The 24,125-nt window shown below is 41.5% G+C and overlaps 2 protein-coding genes and 1 long non-coding RNA gene across 7 annotated transcripts in view; all 3 read right to left on the bottom strand.

Annotated features, from left to right (window-relative positions):
• Positions 1-28: 28 nt before the first annotated feature.
• Positions 29-8,543, bottom strand: endog (endonuclease G). Its single transcript, XM_022221226.2, has 6 exons — positions 7,532-8,543; positions 1,371-1,564; positions 1,149-1,290; positions 687-796; positions 532-613; positions 29-459 (listed from the first exon to the last, which is right to left on the bottom strand). Exons 1-6 carry the CDS (start codon positions 7,709-7,711, stop codon positions 262-264), a joined length of 906 nt encoding a protein of 301 aa, XP_022076918.1. The 5' UTR covers positions 7,712-8,543; the 3' UTR covers positions 29-261.
• LOC127534817 (uncharacterized) lies at positions 1,571-6,957 on the bottom strand. 5 transcript variants are annotated; one of them, XR_007943392.1, is made up of 4 exons: positions 5,861-6,957; positions 4,785-4,928; positions 3,273-3,488; positions 1,571-3,058 (listed from the first exon to the last, which is right to left on the bottom strand). It is a non-coding gene; the product is annotated as an uncharacterized LOC127534817 (long non-coding RNA). The 5 variants fall into 5 exon arrangements; XR_007943390.1 differs by lacking the exon at positions 5,861-6,957 and adding an exon at positions 5,431-5,640; XR_007943394.1 differs by lacking the exon at positions 5,861-6,957 and adding an exon at positions 5,143-5,419.
• A 1,983-nt stretch (positions 8,544-10,526) lies between the features above and the next one.
• ntng2a (netrin g2a) overlaps positions 10,527-24,125 on the bottom strand; it is a 32,831-nt gene continuing 19,232 nt past the window's right edge. Inside the window, 12 exon segments of the mRNA XM_051951019.1 lie at positions 10,527-11,030; positions 11,099-11,188; positions 11,269-11,412; positions 13,183-13,350; positions 13,555-13,629; positions 13,932-14,018; positions 14,479-15,225; positions 18,419-18,442; positions 19,964-20,136; positions 20,271-20,400; positions 20,403-20,508; positions 20,590-20,735. Of these exon segments, the coding sequence (XP_051806979.1) occupies positions 10,900-11,030; positions 11,099-11,188; positions 11,269-11,412; positions 13,183-13,350; positions 13,555-13,629; positions 13,932-14,018; positions 14,479-15,225; positions 18,419-18,442; positions 19,964-20,136; positions 20,271-20,400; positions 20,403-20,508; positions 20,590-20,735 (2,021 nt within the window). The 3' untranslated portion in view covers positions 10,527-10,899.

The following is a 24,125-nucleotide window of genomic DNA, read 5'->3' as shown; positions in this document are numbered from 1 at the left end:
CAGGTATTGATTTCTCTCAGACTCCATGAAAAGTTTAGTTCGGTTTATTTGACATGGTGTTACTTATTGTCAGATGATCAATATGCAGTCATTATTGATCTCACAGATAATAAACAGATTGATCAGATCTTTGAACAGATTCTAATGAAAATTTATTGATCATGGTGAACTAACGGAATACAGATTTACCACATAATAAAATAATGCAATCAGTATTTATTGGTCGCCTCCTCAGCTGCAGGGGATTATGGGTCCTGTAGTTCACCTGTGGGTGACGGCCTGCAGGCTGCTCGTCTTCTTCATGATGTTCGGGACGAACAGGAGTCCTGACGCTCGCTCGATGGTTTCTATGGGAACCAGGAAGCGCTCCAGAGGAACCTTTTCATCGATTGGCTCATTCGGTAAAACGTAGGAACGAAGCTCCACCCCCCTGCCGTCCACCTGCTCCAGGATCAACACCTGAGGAGAAACGGGTGACGTCATCAGACAGACGGAGATCAGTGATGACATCATCCGACAGGTGAGACTCACCTTGAAGAAGTGCGTCGGCACGGCGACGTGGTTTCGTCCTATCACCTGGTACCGAACGTAGAGTTTCCCATCAGCCTCCTGCCTGAAACACGCACACACTGATGATGTCAATCTAACCTCGCCCACTCAGACACCACCGAAGAACAAGCTGTTACCTGGGCAGGTAGAGTGGGCCGGTGCAGACGTAGACGTTGAGGTAGCGTTTGGTCAGAGAGCGGCAGAGCTTCTCCAGGTTGTTCCAGGTGTTCTGGTTCAGGTGAGGGTTCTGCACACAAACAAACAGAACCTGAAAGAACCGCTCTGCAGGTCAGCGGGTTCCACGGGTAAAACAGGAAGTTCTGCAGGTTTATTCCGTCAAAATCTGATGCTGTGGTGAAAAATAAGCTTCAGAACTTCTGAACTGTTCTACAGCTGAAGGTTGTGTTAGAGGTTCAGTTGGTTCTGTTCAGGCTAAGAATGAAGTGAATAAATCAAACGTGACTTAGGGTCAGATAAAGTCAGGTGTGGTCAGGTAAGGTCAGGTTAAGCTGCTGAATGATCTGATCAATCAGTATCTATTGAACCTATTGATGACAGTCAGCTGGTCATGTGACCACTGAGACTAACAGCGCGTTTACCTGTGGAGCCACGTTGCTCAGGTAGAACGTGTCCTCCATGGCTTTCTGACTCCACTTGTGATTGGCCGCAGCAGCCAGGTGACCCCTGTCAAAGCCACTCCCTCTGTAGTCGGCGTTGGTCGACCTGTGGAAGATGTGGATGCTGGACGACCAATCAGAGAACAGTCAACACGGTTCACCTATCATGCTCTGTTCACCTGTCTCACTGTGAAGATGTCTCACCTGTCATCCTCTTTGAAATCGCAGTACTTCCTGTCTGACGTACCGCTCAGGGAGGCGGGGCTTAGCCTCTCTATTACCCATGATGCCGAGCGTGTTCGGGGGTCGTAAGACGTGACATACGACTCTCTGGTCTTAACGTTGGCCAGTGAGGGGAAGCCGTACTTCATCACTGCTCCTGAGCTGCCTGGAATCACCTGGACAGGTAACGTTCAGGCTGTAGTATTACTGTAGTATTATTACTGCATTATTACTGTAGTACTACTGTAGTATTATTACTGTAGTAGGACTGTAAAACTAGCACTGTATTATGACTGTAGTACTACTGTAGTATTATTAATGTATTATGACTGTAGTACTACTGTAGTATTATTAATGTATTATGACTGTAGTACTACTGTAGTATTATCACTGTATTATGACTGTAGTACTGCTGTAGTATTATTACTGTATTATGACTGTAGTACTGCTGTAACACTATTACTGTATTATGACTGTAGTACTACTGTAGTATTATTACTGTATTATGACTGTAGTACTGCTGTAACACTATTACTGTATTATGACTGTAGTACTACTGCAGTATTATTACTGTATTATGACTGTAGTACTACTGTAGTATTATCACTGTATTATGACTGTAGTACTACTGTAGTATTATCACTGTATTATGACTGTAGTACTACTGTAACACTATTACTGTATTATGACTGTAGTACCACTGTAGTATTATCACTGTATTATGACTGTAGTACTACTATAACACTATTACTGTATTATGACTGTAGTACTGCTGTAGTATTATTACTGTATTATGACTGTAGTACTACTGTAGTATTATCACTGTATTATGACTGTAGTACTACTGTAACACTATTACTGTATTATGACTGTAGTACCACTGTAGTATTATCACTGTATTATGACTGTAGTACTACTGTAGTATTATTACTGTATTATGACTGTAGTACTACTATAACACTATTACTGTATTATGACTGTAGTACTACTGTAGTATTATTACTGTATTATGACTGTAGTACTGCTGTAGTATTATTACTGTATTATGACTGTAGTACTGCTGTAGTATTATCACTGTATTATGACTGTAGTACTACTGTAGTATTATTATTGTATTATGACTGTAGTACTGCTGTAACACTATTACTGTATTATGACTGTAGTACTGCTGTAACACTATTACTGTATTATGACTGTAGTACTACTGTAGTATTATTACTGTATTATGACTGTAGTACTACTGTAACACTATTATTGTATTATGACTGTAGTACTACTGTAGTATTATTACTGTATTATGACTGTAGTACTGCTGTAACACTATTATTGTATTATGACTGTAGTACTACTGTAGTATTATTATTGTATTATGACTGTAGTACTACTGTAGTATTATTACTGTATTATGACTGTAGTACTACTGTAGTATTATTATTGTATTATGACTGTAGTACTACTGTAGTATTATTACTGTATTATGACTGTAGTACTGCTGTAACACTATTATTGTATTATGACTGTAGTACTACTGTAACACTATTACTGTATTATGACTGTAGTACTACTGTAGTATTATTACTGTATTATGACTGTAGTACGACTGTAACACTATTATTGTATTATGACTGTAGTACTACTGTAGTATTATTACTGTATTATGACTGTAGTACCTCTGTAACACTATTATTGTATTACGACTGTAGTACTACTGTAGTATTATTACTGTATTATGACTAGTACTACTGTAACACTATTACTGTATTATGACTGTAGTACTACTGTAACACTATTATTGTATTATGACTGTAGTACTACTGTAACACTATTACTGTATTATGACTGTAGTACTACTGTAGTATTATTACTGTATTATGACTGTAGTACTACTGTAACACTATTACTGTATTATGACTGTAGTACTACTGTAGTATTATTATTGTATTATGACTGTAGTACTACTGTAACACTATTACTGTATTATGACTGTAGTACCACTGTAGTATTATTACTGTATTATGACTGTAGTACTACTGTAACACTATTATTGTATTATGACTGTAGTACTACTGTAGTATTATTACTGTATTATGACTGTAGTACCTCTGTAACACTATTACTGTATTATGACTGTAGTACTACTGTAACACTATTATTGTATTATGACTGTAGTACTACTGTAGTATTATTACTGTATTATGACTGTAGTACTACTGTAACACTATTATTGTATTATGACTGTAGTACTACTGTAACACTATTACTGTATTATGACTGTAGTACTACTGTAGTATTATTACTGTATTATGACTGTAGTACTACTGTAACACTATTATTGTATTATGACTGTAGTACTACTGTAGTATTATTACTGTATTATGACTGTAGTACTACTGTAACACTATTACTGTATTATGACTGTAGTACTACTGTAGTATTATTACTGTATTATGACTGTAGTACTACTGTAACACTATTATTGTATTATGACTGTAGTACTACTGTAGTATTATTACTGTATTATGACTGTAGTACTACTGTAACACTATTATTGTATTATGACTGTAGTACTACTGTAGTATTATTACTGTATTATGACTGTAGTACTACTGTAACACTATTACTGTATTATGACTGTAGTACTACTGTAGTATTATTACTGTATTATGACTGTAGTACTACTGTAACACTATTACTGTATTATGACTGTAGTACTACTGTAGTATTATTACTGTATTATGACTGTAGTACTGCTGTAACACTATTACTGTATTATGACTGTAGTACTACTGTAACACTATTACTGTATTATGACTGTAGTACTACTGTAACACTATTACTGTATTATGACTGTAGTACTACTGTAGTATTATTACTGTATTATGACTGTAGTACTACTGTAACACTATTACTGTATTATGACTGTAGTACTGCTGTAACACTATTACTGTATTATGACTGTAGTACTACTGTAGTATTATTACTGTATTATGACTGTAGTACTACTGTAACACTATTACTGTATTATGACTGTAGTACTACTGTAGTATTATTACTGTATTATGACTGTAGTACTACTGTAACACTATTATTGTATTATGACTGTAGTACTACTGTAGTATTATTACTGTATTATGACTGTAGTACTACTGTAACACTATTATTGTATTATGACTGTAGTACTACTGTAGTATTATTACTGTATTATGACTGTAGTACTACTGTAACACTATTACTGTATTATGACTGTAGTACTACTGTAGTATTATTACTGTATTATGACTGTAGTACTACTGTAACACTATTACTGTATTATGACTGTAGTACTACTGTAGTATTATTACTGTATTATGACTGTAGTACTGCTGTAACACTATTACTGTATTATGACTGTAGTACTACTGTAACACTATTACTGTATTATGACTGTAGTACTACTGTAGTATTATTACTGTATTATGACTGTAGTACTACTGTAACACTATTATTGTATTATGACTGTAGTACTACTGTAGTATTATTACTGTATTATGACTGTAGTACCTCTGTAACACTATTACTGTATTATGACTGTAGTACTACTGTAACACTATTATTGTATTATGACTGTAGTACTACTGTAGTATTATTACTGTATTATGACTGTAGTACTACTGTAACACTATTATTGTATTATGACTAGTACTACTGTAGTATTATTATTGTATTATGACTGTAGTACTGCTGTAACACTATTACTGTATTATGACTGTAGTACTACTGTAACACTATTACTGTATTATGACTGTAGTACTACTGTAGTATTATTACTGTATTATGACTGTAGTACTACTGTAACACTATTATTGTATTATGACTGTAGTACTACTGTAGTATTATTACTGTATTATGACTGTAGTACTACTGTAACACTATTACTGTATTATGACTGTAGTACTACTGTAGTATTATTACTGTATTATGACTGTAGTACTGCTGTAACACTATTATTGTATTATGACTGTAGTACTACTGTAGTATTATTACTGTATTATGACTGTAGTACTACTGTAACACTATTATTGTATTATGACTGTAGTACTACTGTAGTATTATTACTGTATTATGACTGTAGTACTACTGTAACACTATTATTGTATTATGACTGTAGTACTACTGTAGTATTATTACTGTATTATGACTGTAGTACTACTGTAACACTATTACTGTATTATGACTGTAGTACTACTGTAGTATTATTACTGTATTATGACTGTAGTACTACTGTAACACTATTACTGTATTATGACTGTAGTACTACTGTAGTATTATTACTGTATTATGACTAGTACTACTGTAACACTATTACTGTATTATGACTGTAGTACTACTGTAACACTATTACTGTATTATGACTGTAATACTACTGTAGTATTATTACTGTATTATGACTGTAGTACTACTGTAGTATTATTACTGTATTATGACTGTAGTACTACTGTAACACTATTATTGTATTATGACTGTAGTACTACTGTAGTATTATTACTGTATTATGACTGTAGTACTACTGTAGTATTATTACTGTATTATGACTGTAGTACTGCTGTAGTAGTAATACTATATCATGACTAGTACTACTGTAGTAGTAATACTGTATTATGACTAGTACTACTGTAGCAGTGACGTGCGGTCAGGGGAGGCAAGTGAGGCACAGCCTCACCTGTCATCATGACAACAAAAGAAAAAAGAAAGTGTACATAAATAAATATTAATATTTTCCACTGATCTGTGTTAAAAATGCATTTGCAGTATGACTACACATTTCTGACGTTTTATTGAGTAAAAATTGCTGAATTTGAGTTTTTCCGATCAAATCCAGGGCAGAAACCCCGGGTGAGGCGAACTGTGGCTCACGTCTGACTGCATGATCCAGTACAAAGTGGGCTGCATGACGCGTGCCTGTTTCTGTTCCTCAGCATATCGCCAATATGAACTTTACAGAAATATTCATTATACACCATGACTTTCTGCAGTCTGTGTAATGTCTTTTATGTATGTGTGGGAGAACTATTTCTGCTGATTGCTGCGATCCAGTGCAGAGAAAAGTCAGCAGGTGAGGCTCTCAGTACTCTGCCTCAACTCAAGGAGGCGTACGCAAGCTGGCAGGTGCTTTGTCGCTGCAGTTGAACAGAGGAAATCCAAAGTCGGTGTCAAGCTAAAGCCAGTAGGTCTGCACACATCTCTGTACTTTAATTTGTTTACAGTATGAATGAATTGCTTAAGGGCTGCACAGTGTCGTAGTGGTTAGCACTTTGGCCTTGCAGCAAGAAGATCCCGGTTCAAATCCCAGCCTGGGATCTTTCTGCATGGAGTTTGCATGTTCTCCCTGTGCATGCGTGGGTTTTCTCCGGGTACTCCGGCTTCCTCCCACAGTCCAAAAACATGCTGAGGTTAATTGGTTACTCTAAATTGTCCGTAGGTGTGAATGTGAGTGTGATTGTGTGTCTGTATATGTAGCCCTGTGACAGACTGGTGACCTGTCCAGGGTGTCCCCTGCCTTCACCCGAGTCAGCTGGGATAGACTCCAGCACCCCCCATGACCCTAGTGAGGATAAAGCGGTGTATAGAGGATGGATGGATGAATTGCTTAAAACACAAGATGGGTGCTCTATCCATAGCTATAAAAGAAAGTTCTGTAGGACAAATATGTCCCTGTGTATATGTTTGTGATGGTTTGTGAGTGTAATTGAAAGAGGAATGCTGATGGGATATGAAGCATTATCAGTAGTTGCATGCTGTTGGATGAATAGTGAAATAAGATGCTTTTTTCAGTTCTTACAATCGTAAATGTGACTCTTGAGGAGTCAGTGCCTCACCAGCCATGAACCTCACCACATGTCACTGTACTGTAGTATTACTACTGCATTATTACTGTAGTAGGATTGTAACACTATTACTGTATTATTACTGCAGTACTACTGTAACACGATTACTGTATTATGACTGTAGTACTACTAAAAGCAATAATAAAAGCAGTAGACCAGAAAACTTCCTGCTAACAAATACAGAGTTTATTGTTATTGTTGTTATATTGTTATTTTCTGCACACACTGCAGGTCTTCACAGAGGCGGACAGTCCACTGCTGTCTGTCCGTCCGTCTCACCGTCAGCTCGGAGGCTTCCACCGTCGGTAGCGCCGGTACCGGAACCACCGGGACGCTGCTCAGCAGGCCGCATCTCTGCTTCTCCTCCCGGCGGCCTCGGTCGCTCCGGAGGAGGGTCGCAGCGGCTCCGAGCCCTGCTCCGAACACCAAGGTCGCTGCGGTCCGGGACCACCGGGCCATGTTACCGGATCAGCTGCTGGACGCACGCTGATGACGTCAGAGGACGGCCTCAAACCACGGCTGTGTCCGAAATGGCATACTAACGTACTACATACTACATTCTCAATGAGTATATACTGTATACTACGTACTATAAGTATGATTAGAAAGTCGACCGTTCACACTGTAGTATACTACTATGTTTCCCATAATGCATTTCAAACCTCCGACGACAAAAACCGGAAGTACGGCTATCAAATATCTCGGCTGAATGCCGGCTTCAGGTCGATTTTACGCTAACAAACAGTCACATAATTAATGTGGTAATTTCAAGCCGGCACTCCTCATGCAGTTATTAGCCAGATTATGCGAATCGTTTCAGTTGTAGCTGCAGGCTACTGGAGGTAGCTGCTACTTGTTCTGTATGCAAAGCGAGCTGCTGCAACGAGCTGCTAGCATTCAGTAGCACGTTGTGAGGCGTCTGACAAATTTAAAACGTTGGTCAGAAAACGCCTATTTCTCAAATCTGTGGGGTGATTAGGATGACTACTTAACCACATTAAATAAAATAAAAATCGCCCCGGTCCGGCCACAGATCCCGCGGAGGCTTGCATTTCGGTGGGTAGCTCGCAAAGCATTATGGGGCGGTTGAGTATGACAAGTGTGGAGACAGCCGCGCATACTTAAAAATTTTCCGGATATAGTATACATCCGGGTATTTCTCGCGTACTCAGTCTTTTCATACTATCCAGTGTGAACGCACTACATACTTATTTTGACGTCACACTTAGTATGAGTAGTACGTTAGTATGCGATTTCGGACACAGCCCACGTATTCGCTTCAGATCAAAACAGGAAGAGACATGCGCAGATCTGAGCTCTCTCACCAACAGACATAAACATATACATACTGGGCTTTGCAAAAGATCTGTTTTACTTGTTGAGACATTCACGAAAATGAAAACAGACTTTTTGGTGCAATAAGATAATTTTTTATTTTCAAAATATTTCAATATATTTGTTAATGATAATATTAATCAGAAATGGGGCCACGCAACAGTTTTATCTTATTGCACCAAAAAATCTTTGTGTTCATTTTCGTGAATGTCTCAACAAGTGTAACAGAACTTTTGCAAAGCCCGGTATGTCCATGTCTATGCTCCCACCTGCTCTGACGTCATGCAAACGTTGCAGCGATGACAAAGAGTCAGAGCTCAGCTGAACCTTGTATTCCTTTAGCTTTGAGCAGTAATGACTTCATGAGCTTCTTTACACATAAAATTGTTATGATGAGAGATAAAATTAATCTGGCCCTTCCTACAAATGTCACAAATGCTTTTGAATTGGCTGTTAGACCTGATGGACATTTAGAATCTTTCACTCCTGTACATCTCTCTGAACTAATTCCAACAGTTTCTACATCCAAACCATCAACATGTCTTTTAGATCCTATCCCAACTAGACTCTTCAAGGAGGCTTTACCTTGAATTAATTCCTCAATATTAGATCTGATTAATCTCTCTCTAGTAACAGGCTATGTACCACAGGCAAGAGAGATCATACTTCTCCTGTACTGGTTTCTCTTCATTGGCTTCCTGTTAAATCCAGAATAGAATTTAAAATCCTTCTTCTGACATATAAAGCTCTTAATAACCAATCTCCATCATATCTTAAAGATCTGTTAGTACCTTATTATCCTAGTAGAACTCTTCGCTCTCAAGCTGCAGGCTTACTTGTTGTTCCTAGAATTTCTAAAAGTAGAATGGGAGGCAGAGCCTTCAGTTATCAGCTCCTCTCCTGTGGAACCAGCTCCCAGTTTGGGTTCTGGAGGCAGACACCCTCTATATTTTTAAGACCAGGCTTAAAACCTTCCTTTCTGACAGATCTTCTAGTCAGGGCTGACTGGGTGACCCAGATGGGGTCAGCTGGAGTCTTCCTCTTGGACGTCCCTTAGTTCTGCTGCTATAGGCCTATAGGCTGCTGGGGGACCTCTCTGGATGTACTGAGCCCTTCTCTATCTACCTTTACATTTAATATATATACAGTTATTGCATTACACTAACTCTGTTTGTTCCTGTGTCCTTTCTCCCAGAGCTGGATGCTTCAGATCTGTGGTCGATGTTCCACCAGCTGGTCCAGTCTCCATCATGTCCACTGTGGGATGCTGCTGCTGACCTTCCTCCAGTCCTCTGCTTCCAGCTGCTCATTTCCACCAGTCTGCTCTGCATCACCCTCACTTTACTTGATCTGCTCTTCTACATACTGTTTGAATTTTACTACCAGCTATATATGTCGTAGATTTAATACCAGAGCTGTACATCAGAACAGGAAACTATGGATCAGTTTACATGTTAGCTTCTACTTTGTATGAATCATCTGTCTGATCATACATGGATCCACCTGTGTGTTCTATGTTCCTTGTTCCCCACCCCTCTCTACCTCTTCTGTTCCTCTCTACCTCCTTCCAGCAGCAGATAGTTCCCCACATATAGATCCAGGTTCTGTTCCAGGTTTCTTCCTGTTAAAGGGTGTTTTTCTATCCACTATGTTCTTAGAGCTGCTCTGGGGTTCTTATGGGTTCTGGAAAGCGTCTGGAGACAATCTGACCTGTAGTTGCCGCTATATAAACTGAATTTAATTGAATTACTGACCTTACTAACTGTAACACCACAGCAGGAAGCTCTGAAGGTTCCGTTAAAGGATTCAGTTTTTAAACTCAGAGATCTGCAGCATTGATCTGAAACAAGTGAAAATAAAGAAAACCAGTGAAGATGGTGAGTGAAGATCACACCATGGATTTCAGTTGATCAGTGTTCTGTTCTGTTTCAATCGACGATCAGTTTCTCACTGTGTTTATTGATCAGTGTGTTTTTAACAGTTATGTTTGTCAGCAGGTTCTACTGGTTCTACTGAAGACAAACACACATATTTCATCTGTTCTTCTGTGGTTGTGAGGACCAGTGTGGTTCTAGTTGTGGCATTAAATGCAGATGTTTTACAGTTTGAATCCTGCATCTGTTGAGTTAAAATGTTACAGAGAGATGCATCATGGATAATGTAGGCAGCAGGTCCAGAGTGAAGGGAGGAATCTGTGGAGTGACTTGATGATATCAGACTGTGACGTCATGTGTTACAGCAGCAGTTCAGTAAACAATAAACAGCAATAAACATTTCTCTGATGTCATGGTAGGCGTGGCCTCATGCTGAGGTCAGCAGAAGGTGGAGGTGATCAGACTGAAGGTCAGCAGGTATAGGTGTGATGTCAGAGGAGAGAAGGCGCCCTCAGCGTTGTCAAGACAACCGGTTTTCTTCAGACAGATCATTTGCTCGCAGAACGCACCTGCACACACATAACATCATCAGACCTCTGAATACCTGAGCTGTGACGTGGAGCAGCTGTGAGTTTACCTGTGAAGCTATCTGGACAGACACAGCGCTGAAAGTCCACACAGGTTCCTCCATTCTGACAAACCAAACGCTCGGTGTCGCACACGTTCACTGAGGGCCAAGAACCACACATTATTGATCATCCCTTATTGATAGCGCACTAGAAAAAGCCCAGGAAGCGCTTTGTGTACCTGTGCAGCCGGCCCCGCCTCCTCTCCAGGTGTATCCAGGTAAACAGTCGTCACAGCGCCTCCCTGTGGATCCAACTTTACAGCTGCAGAAACCCGAGTCAGAGCAGTGAGGAGATGAACTACCTTCTGGATCACACTGACACTCTGAGGAAGGAGACACCTTAATCACCATCATCATCATCACCACCATCATCATCGTCACCACCTTCATCATCATCATCACTCCATCATCATCATCACCACCATCATCATCATCATCACCACCATCATCATCATCATCATCATCATCATCACCACCTTCATCATCATCATCACCACCATCATCATCGTCACCACCTTCATCATCATCATCACTCCATCATCATCATCACCACCATCATCATCATCATCACCACCATCATCATCATCATCATCATCATCATCACCACCTTCATCATCATCATCACCACCATCATCATCGTCACCACCTTCATCATCATCATCACTCCATCATCATCATCACCATCACCCCATCATCATCATCATCATCATCACCACCTTCATCATCATCACCCCATCATCATCATCACCATCACCCCATCATCATCATCACCACCATCATCATCATCACCACCATCATCATTATCATCACCACCTTCATCATCATCATCATCACCCCATCATCATCATCACCATCACCCCATCATCATCATCATCATCATCATCATAACCACCTTCATCATCATCATCATCTTCACCACCATCGTCATCATCACCATCATCATCATCATCACCACCATCATCATCATCATCACCATCATCATCATCATCACCACCATCATTATCATCACCACCTTCATCATCATCATCACCCCATCATCATCATCACCATCACCCCATCATCATCATCACCACCATCATCATCATCATCACCACCATCATTATCATCACCACCTTCATCATCATCATCATCACCCCATCATCATCATCACCATCACCCCATCATCATCATCATCATCACCACCATCACCCCATCATCATCATCATCATCATCATCATAACCACCTTCATCATCTTCACCACCATCGTCATCATCACCATCATCATCACTACCGTCATCGCCACCATCATCATCATCATCACCATCACCATCATCATCATCATCATCACCATCCTTTTTGAGCTGAGTCCCAGGACATGGGACTAAATACTACACTTCCCAGAATGCACCCGGTAGCAGCAAAGAGGTGCTTGACACCTGATCAGTGATTACTGATTTAGAGCACCTGGGAAGGACTGGGGGAAGCTCAGTCATTCAGACAAACAATCTTCAGAGGAGACAGAAACAAGGAAAGAACAAAGGACATCCAAGTCCACGCATGGATTCAGTCCAAAGATGCCAATGGTTGGTGAAATGTTTGTTTGCTTTCTTGGTGTTCTGAAATGTTTCTTGATATGGTCAAGTTTATGCTCACTGCTGTGTGATTGGTCAATGAAAGCATTGCAGCATTTACTTCATTGATTTTATGTCAAATGAGTTTGAATTAAGATATTTCATTTTGAGTTTAGATAAAGTAAAAATATAGAATATATGTATGTTCTGTTAAATGTTAAAACTTCACTAAACTTTACTAAAATGTTGACTATTTGTTATTCATTTTAAAAGTGATTAAAAGAATTAATCAAGTGACTTATTCATTTATAAGTCAAATAGTTAATGTCAGCTTTTTACTTCTGTGTTTGATGGTGTTCCCTTTGTTTCTCTGTCTTTAAAGATTTACAACCTATTGCAATAACATGACCAACCAACTAAAAAGAAAATTAAAGTTTGAGTTGGAAACTTTAAATGAGTTGTCCTTGCGTCCTTTGAAGGAAAGTGTGTGTGTGTGTGTGTGTGTGTGTGTGTGTGTGTGTGTGTGTGTGTGTGAGACTGACCGACACACACGCTCTCATCATCCAGTGCCAGTGAAGAGTTTCTATAGTAACCGAGGCGGCAGTACTGGCAGTTCTGTCCTCGTGTGTTGTGTTTGCAGCTCACACACGTGACCACATTGATGAAGTCGATGAAGCTGCAGCGGTTGGAGTGACCATTACACTCGCAGTCTGATGGGAAAACACACCTGTTAGCCCCGCCTGTTGCACATAGCCCCACCCACTGCACACAGACCCATGACACAACATGAAGACTGCTGGAGCAGGATGTGTTTTCAACCAATCACAACCCTCCACAGAAAGAGGAGGAGTTTGTAGTATCAGGGGAGGAGTCAGAGTGGAAGGAGGAGGAGGAGTCAGAACTTTCTATCTTACCCTGGAAGGAGACGTAGGCGATTTTGGACAACTGACTGAACTTTGGTCCTCCTGGAATCAGAATCTTCTGAGTTGCTTTAGACACAAAATAAGGCATGTAACCATGGCAACATGAGGTCATGGATCGGCAAACAATCAGAGTTTAAGAAACAATCTCCAACTGGAAGTTCACTGTCTTGTAAAAGTGCAGTACATCACTGAATGTTTCCTCTGCCAACAGTCCACATGAATGACAGTTCTTTTTTTTTAAGCCATGGCTTCAGGACTTTCATTATTAATGTTCTTAGCACTGCTGATGCACCCAAGAAACACTCTCATCATTATTATCACTACCAGCCAGTAGGTGGCAGCTCTACCACTCCCTCTACGTTGTGTACCTTTCTTCTCATAGCCTTTGTCTTCTTTCTCCTTCTCTCCTTCCTGTTCAGATTTCTCTGTGGTTTCTTCTTTGGCCTCAGTGACTACTTGGTTCAACAGAGAAAGAAAATCCTTCAATCTTAGGAAGACATGATCTGCAGAGTTCTTACACTTCTGAAGTCTTCAGCTGTGTGTGAATGTTTTTGTTCTTAGTTTGGATTTTTCCCATTAATGGTGTCTAATCAAAGGAGTTTCATTGGTGATTTCATTTCCACATTAATTTATTACATCAGTTCCTGATGGAGAATTCACGAGGATTTTCTATCTGAGATATCTACAAAACAGTTCTCAAGGTCCAACTTACTCATTGCCTCTGAAGCTTTCAGTCACATCTAATTAAATTACATGGAAACAACTAAAGCATCTCCCTGACAGCTGGGAATCATCTGAGGAAGGCCAGGAAATATGGTTGAAAGCTTTGGAAATAACAAGCAAGTTGCACCTTTTCAATATTTCACGAGCATCTGCTCACAAACTGAAAATGTGACTGAGAACATGTTTTTGTACCTTCCTCTCTGTTTTGCTCTGCTGTCACTTCTTGTTGAGAGTCTTTCTTTTCCTCGGACTCTGAACTTCCTGATGGTGTGACTGATTCCTCCTCAGAAGACTTTACTTCTTGCTGAGATCCTGATGAATCCAGATCAAGATTCTCAGCAACTGAAGAGGGATCTGGCACAGAAGAATCTCTTGTACTTGACTGTGGTTTCCCATTCCCTGTTTGTACTGTGTCCTGCTCTGCTGAGAAAGGATCCAGTCCAGGGTCACCAGATTTTGATCCAGGAGCATCAACAGGTCCACGGAAATCATTTGAAATAGTCCTAGGTTTACCAACCGGCACTGTTCCAAAATCAGATCCTGAATCTTGTCCAGATTCAACAGAATTTAGATTATCTGGATCAGAGAAGGTGAAGTCCACAGGTGCCAAATCAACAGCTGGGTCAGATGGATTTGAGGGAATGGATACTGTGTCTACTGCGGGACCAGGAAGGTCCTCTTCAGAGGGAGGCAACACAGACTCTACAGGACCATCTGGAGCTGGACGGGAAGAAGCATCAGAAGGGGATACTTCACGAGATAGACCATCAGGGGGAGGTATGTCTGGAGTTCTAGAAGATGCCACTTCTGGAGGAGCTACATCAGGAGGTGCTACATCTATTGAGGGTTCTGGAGTCCTAGAGGATGGCACTTCTGGAGGAATATCTGAAGAAGGTAGACCAGGAAGGGGTACATCAGGAGATACAGCCAGTGATGCATCTGGAGAAAGGACACCAGGAGAAGGTAGATCAGGCAGAGATACATCAGGAGCAGGTATATCACTAGGTTGTACTTCCAGAGGTATATCAGGAAGAGGCACTTCAGGAGGTGGTACATCGGGGCAAGGTACATCAGGAGAAGCTTCATCGGGGGAAGGTACATCAGGCGAAGCTTCATCGGGGGAAGGTACATCAGGCGAAGCTTCATCGGGGGAAGGTACATCAGGAGGAGCTTCATCAGGGGAAGGTACATCAGGAGGAGCCTCATCAGGGGAAGGTACATCAGGAGGTGGTACATTAACTGATACATCTGTAAGAAGTACATTGGGAGGAAATGTATCCTGAGATGGTACATCAGGGGTTGGTAGAACAAGAGGAACCTCATCAGGTGGAGAGTCATCTGGAGATGGTACACCAGAGGTTGGTAGAACAAGAGGAACTTCATTAGGAAAAGGCCTATCTGGAGGTGGTGCATCAGGAGATGGAAGAACAGGAGGAGCTTCTTCAGGAAGAGGCATATCCGGAGATGGTACTATCAGTGGTACATTTTCGGGTAGTAGATCTAGGAGAGTGTCTGGAGGAACCACCGTTGTATCAGCTCCTGCTGTAGGTGGAGTATCTCCAGCCTGACTGGTAGGGGCAGGCTCAGTGGGTGGAGTATCTCCAGCTGGCGCTTGGTCACTGGTTGGGCCTATTGCTGGAGAAGACACTCCAATTGATGATGCTGCACCAGTAGAAGGTGGAACAGTACTGGTCACCAGGTTGGTATTAACAATCCCAAAGATGGAGTCAGAGGGTGGAGTCACTGGGTCAGAAATAGACACCTCAGAGTCAGTGGGGCGGTTACTGGTGGGACTGGAGGTACTAACGGTGGTACTGGGAGTGGTGGAGTCAGCTATAGTGACAGTGTCTCCAATGTCCAGAGCTGGACTGTTGAATGGAGCTGTGTCCACTGTAAGTCCTGCTGTACTGCGTGACTCTGGAAATGTATCTGAGCCTACAGTAGTACTACTACTAGTACTACTGACAGAAGTAAACTCTGCAGTAGTGAATGTTGTGGTAGAGTCTATGCCAGCTCTGGGGAAGTCACCATCATCACTAGTACTAGTAAAGTCAGTTATGGATGTACTGGTAGTGTCAAATACAGTAGTAGTACCTATTTCTGCAGTAGTTGTACTCCATGCAATAGAAGTACTGACTGTATCTGTAATTGTAGGAGAACGCCCTGTGCTTGTGTCAGTAGTCATCAGGTAGATCAACGTAGTCATAGTACTATCTGAAGTACTGGTAGGGTCATAAATTGTGCTGTCAGTAGTGGAAATAGTAGTGTCAATTGTAATAGTACTGTCAGAAGTGGAAGTAGCACGGTCAGCACTAGTAAAATTGCCTGTAGGAGCAGTACTGTCTATAGTGGTAGTAATGTCAGTTGTGCTGTCAGTAAGAGTAGTATCAGCAGTGATAGTACTGTCAGTAGTGGTAGTAGTACTGTCAGTAATGATTGTAATGTCAGTAGTAGTAGTAGTGTCAGTAATGGTAGTATTAATGTCAGTGCTACTTGTGGTAGCAGTAGTGGTAGCAGCAGTAGTGGTAGTAGTACTGTCAGTAATGATTGTAATGTCAGTAGTAGCAGTTGTGTCAGTAATGGTAGTATTAATGTCAGAACTACTTGTAGTAGCAGTAGTGGTAGTAGTAGCAGTAGTGGTAGTGTCAGTGACTCCATCTGATGAGGCAGAGGGTCTATCAGATGATGCTGAGTCACCAGCCGCTGTCAGAGAAGAAGAGTTAGGACTCTTAGTGAATCTGTTCTCTACAGATATGGAATTCAACAGAACATTAAACTGGGAATGTTCCACATCAACTCTGCAGACATTTAGCTGCATGAGGGAGAAGAATGTACATGTCATAAATGTAGATCAGCTGCAGTTCCTGGTTGTTCCACTAGGTGGAGCCTCTTCCTGTTTAATACTACAGACGACAGTTAAAGCAGAGAGCATTGTGGGAATTTAGCAGCAATGGGCACCAAGACAAAGACTATCGAGGAGGTTCATGACCTCCAGCCAGAACTCAAACTGGGATCAAACTGAATTCTAGTAACTGAACCACACAGAAACAAATGTACCCTGATCTCCATTGTGTGTTATTGATTATTGACAGATAATACTGGAAATTACTGATAACATTGTTCTGCATTAATGTCAACAGATATTTCTGACTCTGTCAGACCTCAGTGAACAAAGGATCCTGATCTTTGAGGTTCATCTTCTGGATTTTTCTGCTCTGGATGAAGAAACAAACACCGACCTACACGTATGTAGGTGTGTTTGTTACTCTGTGTGTGTGTGTGTGTGTGTGTGTGTCTGTGTGTGTGTGTGTGTGTGTGTGTGTGTGTGTGTGTCTGTCTGAGGTGATTTTCAGGTTAACCAGATTAATTCAGATTAAATTAACTCACCATCTGCTGATTCGCTCTAAAACTCAATGATTAACATTCAGATTCTGATCTGCAGCAAACCGTGTCATCGACCATGTGACCAATCAGAGTGTGTCATAGAAACACTCCATCTAACCAGATAGGTCCTCTAGATGGCGCTGCCTCCAGCTCTCCTGTAGAGAACCTTGGAGTTCTCTCTGACCAGGATCTGTCCTTCAACATCTAAACCAGTCTGTAGGGCGGCTTTCTATCATCTAATGTTGTAAAATCAGGAACATCTGGAACATCTCAGAGTGATGCTGAGGAACTAGTCCAGGCATTTAGAACTTCTAGGCTGGACTACTGTAGTTCCTGATGATCAGGAAGTCCCAATAATTCTCCTAAAAACCTCCAGCCAGAGTTCTGACAGGAACCAGGAACAGAGATCAGAGTTCTCCTGCTAGCTTCTCTTCATGGCTCCTTGTAAAATCCAGGATAGAATCTAAAATCCTTCTTCTAACATCTAAACTCTGAATGATCAGCTCCATCGTATCTTAAAGACCTGATTGGTCCAGATCATCCTATCAGAACCCTTCCCTCTCAGACTGTTTAATTAACAAAGTGGAAAGAAAAACAGGATGTTTGACCAACTTAAAAATATATCCTATGGTGCAACACAGACAGGTAGACAGACAGGTGAATAAACATTTGAACAGACAGATGAATGGACAGACGGTGAACAGACAGTTGGACAGAGGGGTAGATAGACAGGTGGAAATCTACTTACTGATTGCAGTTTCTTCTGCTTCACCTAAAAAAGACAAAAAGAAGAAATAGGCTGTTTTCAGGTATGTACAGGTGTTAGCAGGTATGTACAGGTGTTAGCAGGTATGTACAGGTGTTAGCAGTGTGTTAGCAGGTATGTACAGGTGTTAGCAGTGTGTTAGCAGGTATGTACAGGTGTTAGCAGGTATGTACAGGTGTTAGCAGTATGATAGCAGGTATGTACAGGTGTTAGCAGGTATGTACAGGTGTTAGCAGTATGATAGCAGGTATGTACAGGTGTTAGCAGTGTGTTAGCAGGTATGTACAGGTGTTAGCAGTGTGTTAGCAGGTATGTACAGGTGTTAGCAGTGTGTTAGCAGGTATGTACAGATGTTAGCAGGTATGTACAGGTGTTAGCAGGTATGTACAGGTGTTAGCAGTGTGTTAGCAGGTATGTACAGGTGTTAGCAGTGTGTTAGCAGGTATGTACAGGTGTTAGCAGGTATGTACAGGTGTTAGCAGTATGATAGCAGGTATGTACAGGTGTTAGCAGTGTGTTAGCAGGTATGTACAGGTGTTAGCAGTGTGTTAGCAGGTATGTACAGGTGTTAGCAGTGTGTTAGCAGGTATGTACAGGTGTTAGCAGTGTGTTAGCAGGTATGTACAGGTGTTAGCAGTGAGTTAGCAGGTATGTACAGGTGTTAGCAGTGAGTTAGCAGGTATGTACAGGTGTTAGCAGTGTGTTAGCAGGTATGTAAAGGTGTTAGCAGTGAGTTAGCAGGTATGTACAAGTGTTAGCAGCTATGTGCAGGTGTTAGCAGGTATGTACAGGTATTAGCAGTGTGTTAGCAGGTATGTACAGGTGTTAGCAGTATGTTATCAGGTATGTACAGGTGATAGCAGCTACGCACAGGTGTTAGCAGGTATGTACAGGTGTTAACAGTGTGTTAACAGGTATGTACAGGTGTTATCAGTATGATAGCAGGTATGTACAGGTGTTAGCAGTGTGTTAGCAGGTATGTACAGGTGTTAGCAGTGAGTTAGCAGGTATGTACAGGTGTTAGCAGTGTGTTAGCAGGTATGTACAGGTGTTAGCAGTGTGTTAGCAGGTATGTAAAGGTGTTAGCAGTGAGTTAGCAGGTATGTACAAGTGTTAGCAGCTATGTGCAGGTGTTAGCAGGTATGTACAGGTATTAGCAGTGTGTTAGCAGGTATGTACAGGTGTTAGCAGTATGTTATCAGGTATGTACAGGTGATAGCAGCTACGCACAGGTGTTAGCAGGTATGTACAGGTGTTAACAGTGTGTTAACAGGTATGTACAGGTGTTATCAGTATGATAGCAGGTATGTACAGGTGTTAGCAGTGTGTTAGCAGGTATGTACAGGTGTTAGCAGTGTGTTAGCAGGTATGTAAAGGTGCTAGCAGTGAGTTAGCAGGTATGTAAAGGTGTTAGCAGCTATGTGCAGGTGTTAGCAGGTATGTACAGGTGTTAGCAGGTATGTACATGTGTTAGCAGTGTGTTAGCAGGTATGTACAGGTGTTAGTAGTGCATTTTCAGGTGCTTACAAGGGTTGCCGGAGCCTTTGGGCAGTGGCAGGTATGATCCTGGTCTCCAGTTGCGGGATTTAAAGCCCTGACTGCAGCGCTGGCAGTCCTGTCCACTCGTGTTGTGGTCACATTCACACTGCAGCGTCGCATCACGCAGCACACACTGAGACGCATGCAGGTTACACTTACACCTGATAAACACACAGCAACACACGCCTTCAGAGAAAGACTTTCATCAGCAAACCAGGTTTCCCGGGGTTGGTTAGCAGGTAGCTGTAGATAGGCTAGGCTGGGTTTGTTTAGTTGGATGTTTTTGGTCAGTTACCTGGCAGGTACGTCAATGTTGGAAATGGCGTAGAAGTACTTGAGCAGGTTGTCTCTCTGGACATAGGTTCCTCCCAAGGCCGGGCGGAGGAGTCTCAGCCGGAGGTTGGTGAAGGTGAAGAAGTCTCGAGCCCCTTCATGGTCTCCATTCGGGTGTACAGGGCGTCCATGTTGATCAGCTTTGGACCAGCAAACACCGCAAACCGAGCACGCACCTCGAACACCACCATCTTCTCCTCCTATTGGCCAAGAGAAGGTTCAGGTAAATAAGCAGGAACCAGCGGGTTAGAGTCAGACCAGCACCAGGTCCAGGTACCCACCTTGGCTCCGACCCAGCGGGAGTACTGCTCAGTGCAAATGACCCGGGTTAAGTTACTTGGTGCCAAGTCCGAGACCCGTTTAGGGGACATGCCGAAGGCCTCGAGACAGTCATCAGCGTAGTACTGATACGGCTGCCAAGTTATTCCTGAAACACAAACAGCATCATCTGGTTTACAATTTTAACTCTGAGTCTGAATTAGTGAAAACGGAATTTCAGAAGAAGATAATTCTGATCCGAAATTTTGAATGAAAAAATCACAATAAAAAAGTCAGTGTTGGAAATGAAATGGTTTTAATTGAGAATGTGTGTTTCCCTACACAGATTTATTTTGTAACTCCATACCAGCTGTGGTTTAGGAGTTGCTAATAATTAGAAAACACAATTTTGGTTCTCCAAAAAGGTAATTTTTGATTTTTTTAAGTTTAGCACCTTAACCCTTTAAGCTGCAGTCAATTCCAGCCGTTTTCAGTACAAAAAAATCGCTAATATTCTATTTTTAAATAAAAAAAAATTACGAAAAATACAGGAAATATTGGAAGGGCATCGCGAGGTGCATTTCCTTGAAAACGACCGATTCGTGGATTTTATACCGACTTCAGGACATGTTTTGGACAAAATAGTTTACTGGCTTGTGTTGTCTGGATGTAAAAGGTTGGATTATGGCCGTTTTTTGTGGAATATTTTCATCTCTGTGTAATAATGAACCCGGAAATGTGAGTCGCGCTGTGTGCGTTGAAGCCGTGTACAGAGAACGGATGGATGAATATTCGTTTTTGTCGGACAAATGTGTTTTTCTCACCCGCTGTGGTAATCGCATCTGAAAGTGGTTTATACCGGCAGATTCATGAGAATCTAAGCTTTCCATCGGCGTATAGTGTTTGTATAATCGGGTTTGCAGCCGTCGGACATTCTTGAAATTCCTATGCAAATTAGTAGGTGTACCACCGGCGGTACACTGAAGCTTAACTACAGAGGAGGAAGTGTCTAAACTATTGCTGCACACTCATTCCACTTCCTGTCCACTGGATGTGATACCATCTGACCTCTTACAAACCATTTCTCCAGCACTGAATCCTGTAGTAACACATCATCACCTCCTCATTGTTAGAGGTGTGTTCCCCACTGCACTGAAGCAGCTCCAGTCACTCCAGTACTCTAGAACCTACACTAGACCCAGACCAGATCAAGAACTACAGACCAGTTTCTCTCTTAGCCTTCCTGCCTAAAATACTTGAGCAAACTGTCTTCAACCAAGTCTCTGCATAAAAACAACCTGTAAGACCAGAACCAGTCTGGGTCCCTCTACCATACTGGACCCCCATCGGTAGCAGAACCACTGAGTTCTGCTGGAGCTGCTGGACAGTCTTCAGATCCGTTAACCACCAAATCCTCCTCCCTGGTTTAACATCTCAGGACCAGACCTCCACTGGTTCATGTCAGGGAGATCCTTCAGAGGATCTTGGAGGGCAGAAGGGTCTGAAGTTCTCAGTCTATCTCCAGGGGTTCTTCAGGGGTCAGTCTATATACAGAGGTTCCTCATGGGTCAATGCTTGTTCCTCCTTTTCTCATTAAACACAATAATCCTCTCCCATGGTTCCTGACCGTCTCTATGCTGATGATACTCAGCTCTTCCTGATGTTCCTCCAGAACACCACATGGATCTCATCATCTTGCAGATATCTGGATGAACAGACTCCACCTTCAGCTCCACCTCTCCCAGACTGAGCTCCTTGTCCTCCCAGTCAGTCCCTCTACACAACAGGAAACCAACATCCAGCTGGAATCAGCTCAGACCCACAAAGTCCTCCAGGACCTTGGCTTCATGATGGATGACCATCTAACCTTCAGGGTTCATCAGTTCTCTGCTGCTCGGTCGTGTCAGCGCATCCTGTAGAACATCAAGAAGATCAGATCCTTCCTGTGTGAACATGAAGCTCCTGGTCCAGGTCTCTAATATCAGCTCCTAACTGGAGGCCTCCCTCCATGGAGGTCAAACCTCTGCAGATGATCTAGAACGCAGCAGAACGTCTGGTTTCCATCCAGAAACATCTCATGTCACCCTGCTGTTCAGATCATTGCAGAAAACTCAAATCTCCAATGAAAACATCTCTTCCTCCCTGAACTCTCTCCTCCAGATCTCCACTTCGTCCAACCAAAGGTTCCTGATCCAACCTCCTCAGCAGCTGGACTCTTCTCCTCTGAGGTTCCTGGTGATGGAACCAAACTCTGGTTCATCTACAGAGGCTCTGTCTTCACTGAACACCTAACAGACGCAACAAGCACAAAACTAAATAAATTCTGATTACCTCCCAGAACCCCGAACCCTGGAGACTTCACTAGAACCGCATTATCTCACTAGAACCTGTTCTATCTTCTCTGACTAGATCCTTGATGTGATGGATCTACTCTCAGATTGACGTCTTTGGATAAAAGCGTCTGATCAGTAGAAGTGTAGAATTAAAAAGCTTTGAGAATATTCAGCATTATAAAATATAGGTCTTTAGAAACAAAATGTTTTTGGAAAACCAAGAATACGATCATTAAACTCAAGCAGCAGTACAGTGTGAAGTAAACAGAGTACTGTGTAAACAGAGCACTGTGTAAAGTAATCAGAGTACTGTGTAAACAGAGCACTGTGTAAAGTAAACAGAGTACTGTGTAAAGTAATCAGAGTACTGTGTAAACAGAGCACTGTGTAAAGTAAACAGAGTACTGTGTAAAGTAATCAGAGTACTGTGTAAAGTAATCAGAGTACTGTGTAAACAGAGCACTGTGTAAAGTAAACAGAGCACTGTGTAAAGTAAACAGAGCACTGTGTAAAGTAAACAGAGCACTGTGTAAAGTAATCAGAGCACTGTGTAAAGTAAACAGAGCACTGTGTAAAGTAATCAGAGTACTGTGTAAACAGAGCACTGTGTAAAGTAAACAGAGCACTGTGTAAAGTAAACAGAGCACTGTGTAAAGTAATCAGAGCACTGTGTAAAGTAAACAGAGCACTGTGTAAAGTAATCAGAGTACTGTGTAAACAGCACTGTGTAAAGTAAACAGAGCACTGTGTAAAGTAATCAGAGTACTGTGTAAAGTAATCAGAGTACTGTGTAAACAGAGCACTGTGTAAAGTAATCAGAGTACTGTGTAAACAGAGCACTGTGTAAAGTAAACAGAGCACTGTGTAAAGTAAACAGAGCACTGTGTAAAGTAAACAGAGTACTGTGTAAACAGCACTGTGTAAAGTAAACAGAGTACTGTGTAAAGTAAACAGAGTACTGTGTAAACAGCACTGTGTAAAGTAAACAGAGCACTGTGTAAAGTAAACAGAGCACTGTGTAAAGTAAACAGAGCACTGTGTAAAGTAAACAGAGCACTGTGTAAAGTAATCAGAGTACTGTGTAAAGTAAACAGAGTACTGTGTAAAGTAAACAGAGTACTGTGTAAACAGAGCACTGTGTAAAGTAAACAGAGCACTGTGTAAAGTAAACAGAGCACTGTGTAAAGTAATCAGAGCACTGTGTAAAGTAATCAGAGTACTGTGTA

The sequence above is a fragment of the Acanthochromis polyacanthus genome, chromosome 7 (genome assembly GCF_021347895.1).
Source record: "Acanthochromis polyacanthus isolate Apoly-LR-REF ecotype Palm Island chromosome 7, KAUST_Apoly_ChrSc, whole genome shotgun sequence".
NCBI lineage: Eukaryota > Metazoa > Chordata > Actinopteri > Pomacentridae > Acanthochromis > Acanthochromis polyacanthus.
Note: the sequence above shows the minus strand (reverse complement) of the source record. Positions and strands in the feature narration are given on the sequence as shown.

Bases quoted from the DNA above. Each gene is read 5' to 3' on its own strand.
- endog (XM_022221226.2), bottom strand. From the start codon at position 7,711: ATGGCCCGGTGGTCCCGGACCGCAGCGACCTTGGTGTTCGGAGCAGGG. The intron at 1,565-7,531 runs GTGAGACGGACG...TTACCTGTCCAG, and splicing joins TGGAAGCCTCCGAGCTGACG to GTGATTCCAGGCAGCTCAGG. The intron at 460-531 runs GTGAGTCTCACC...GTTTCTCCTCAG, and splicing joins TGCCGACGCACTTCTTCAAG to GTGTTGATCCTGGAGCAGGT.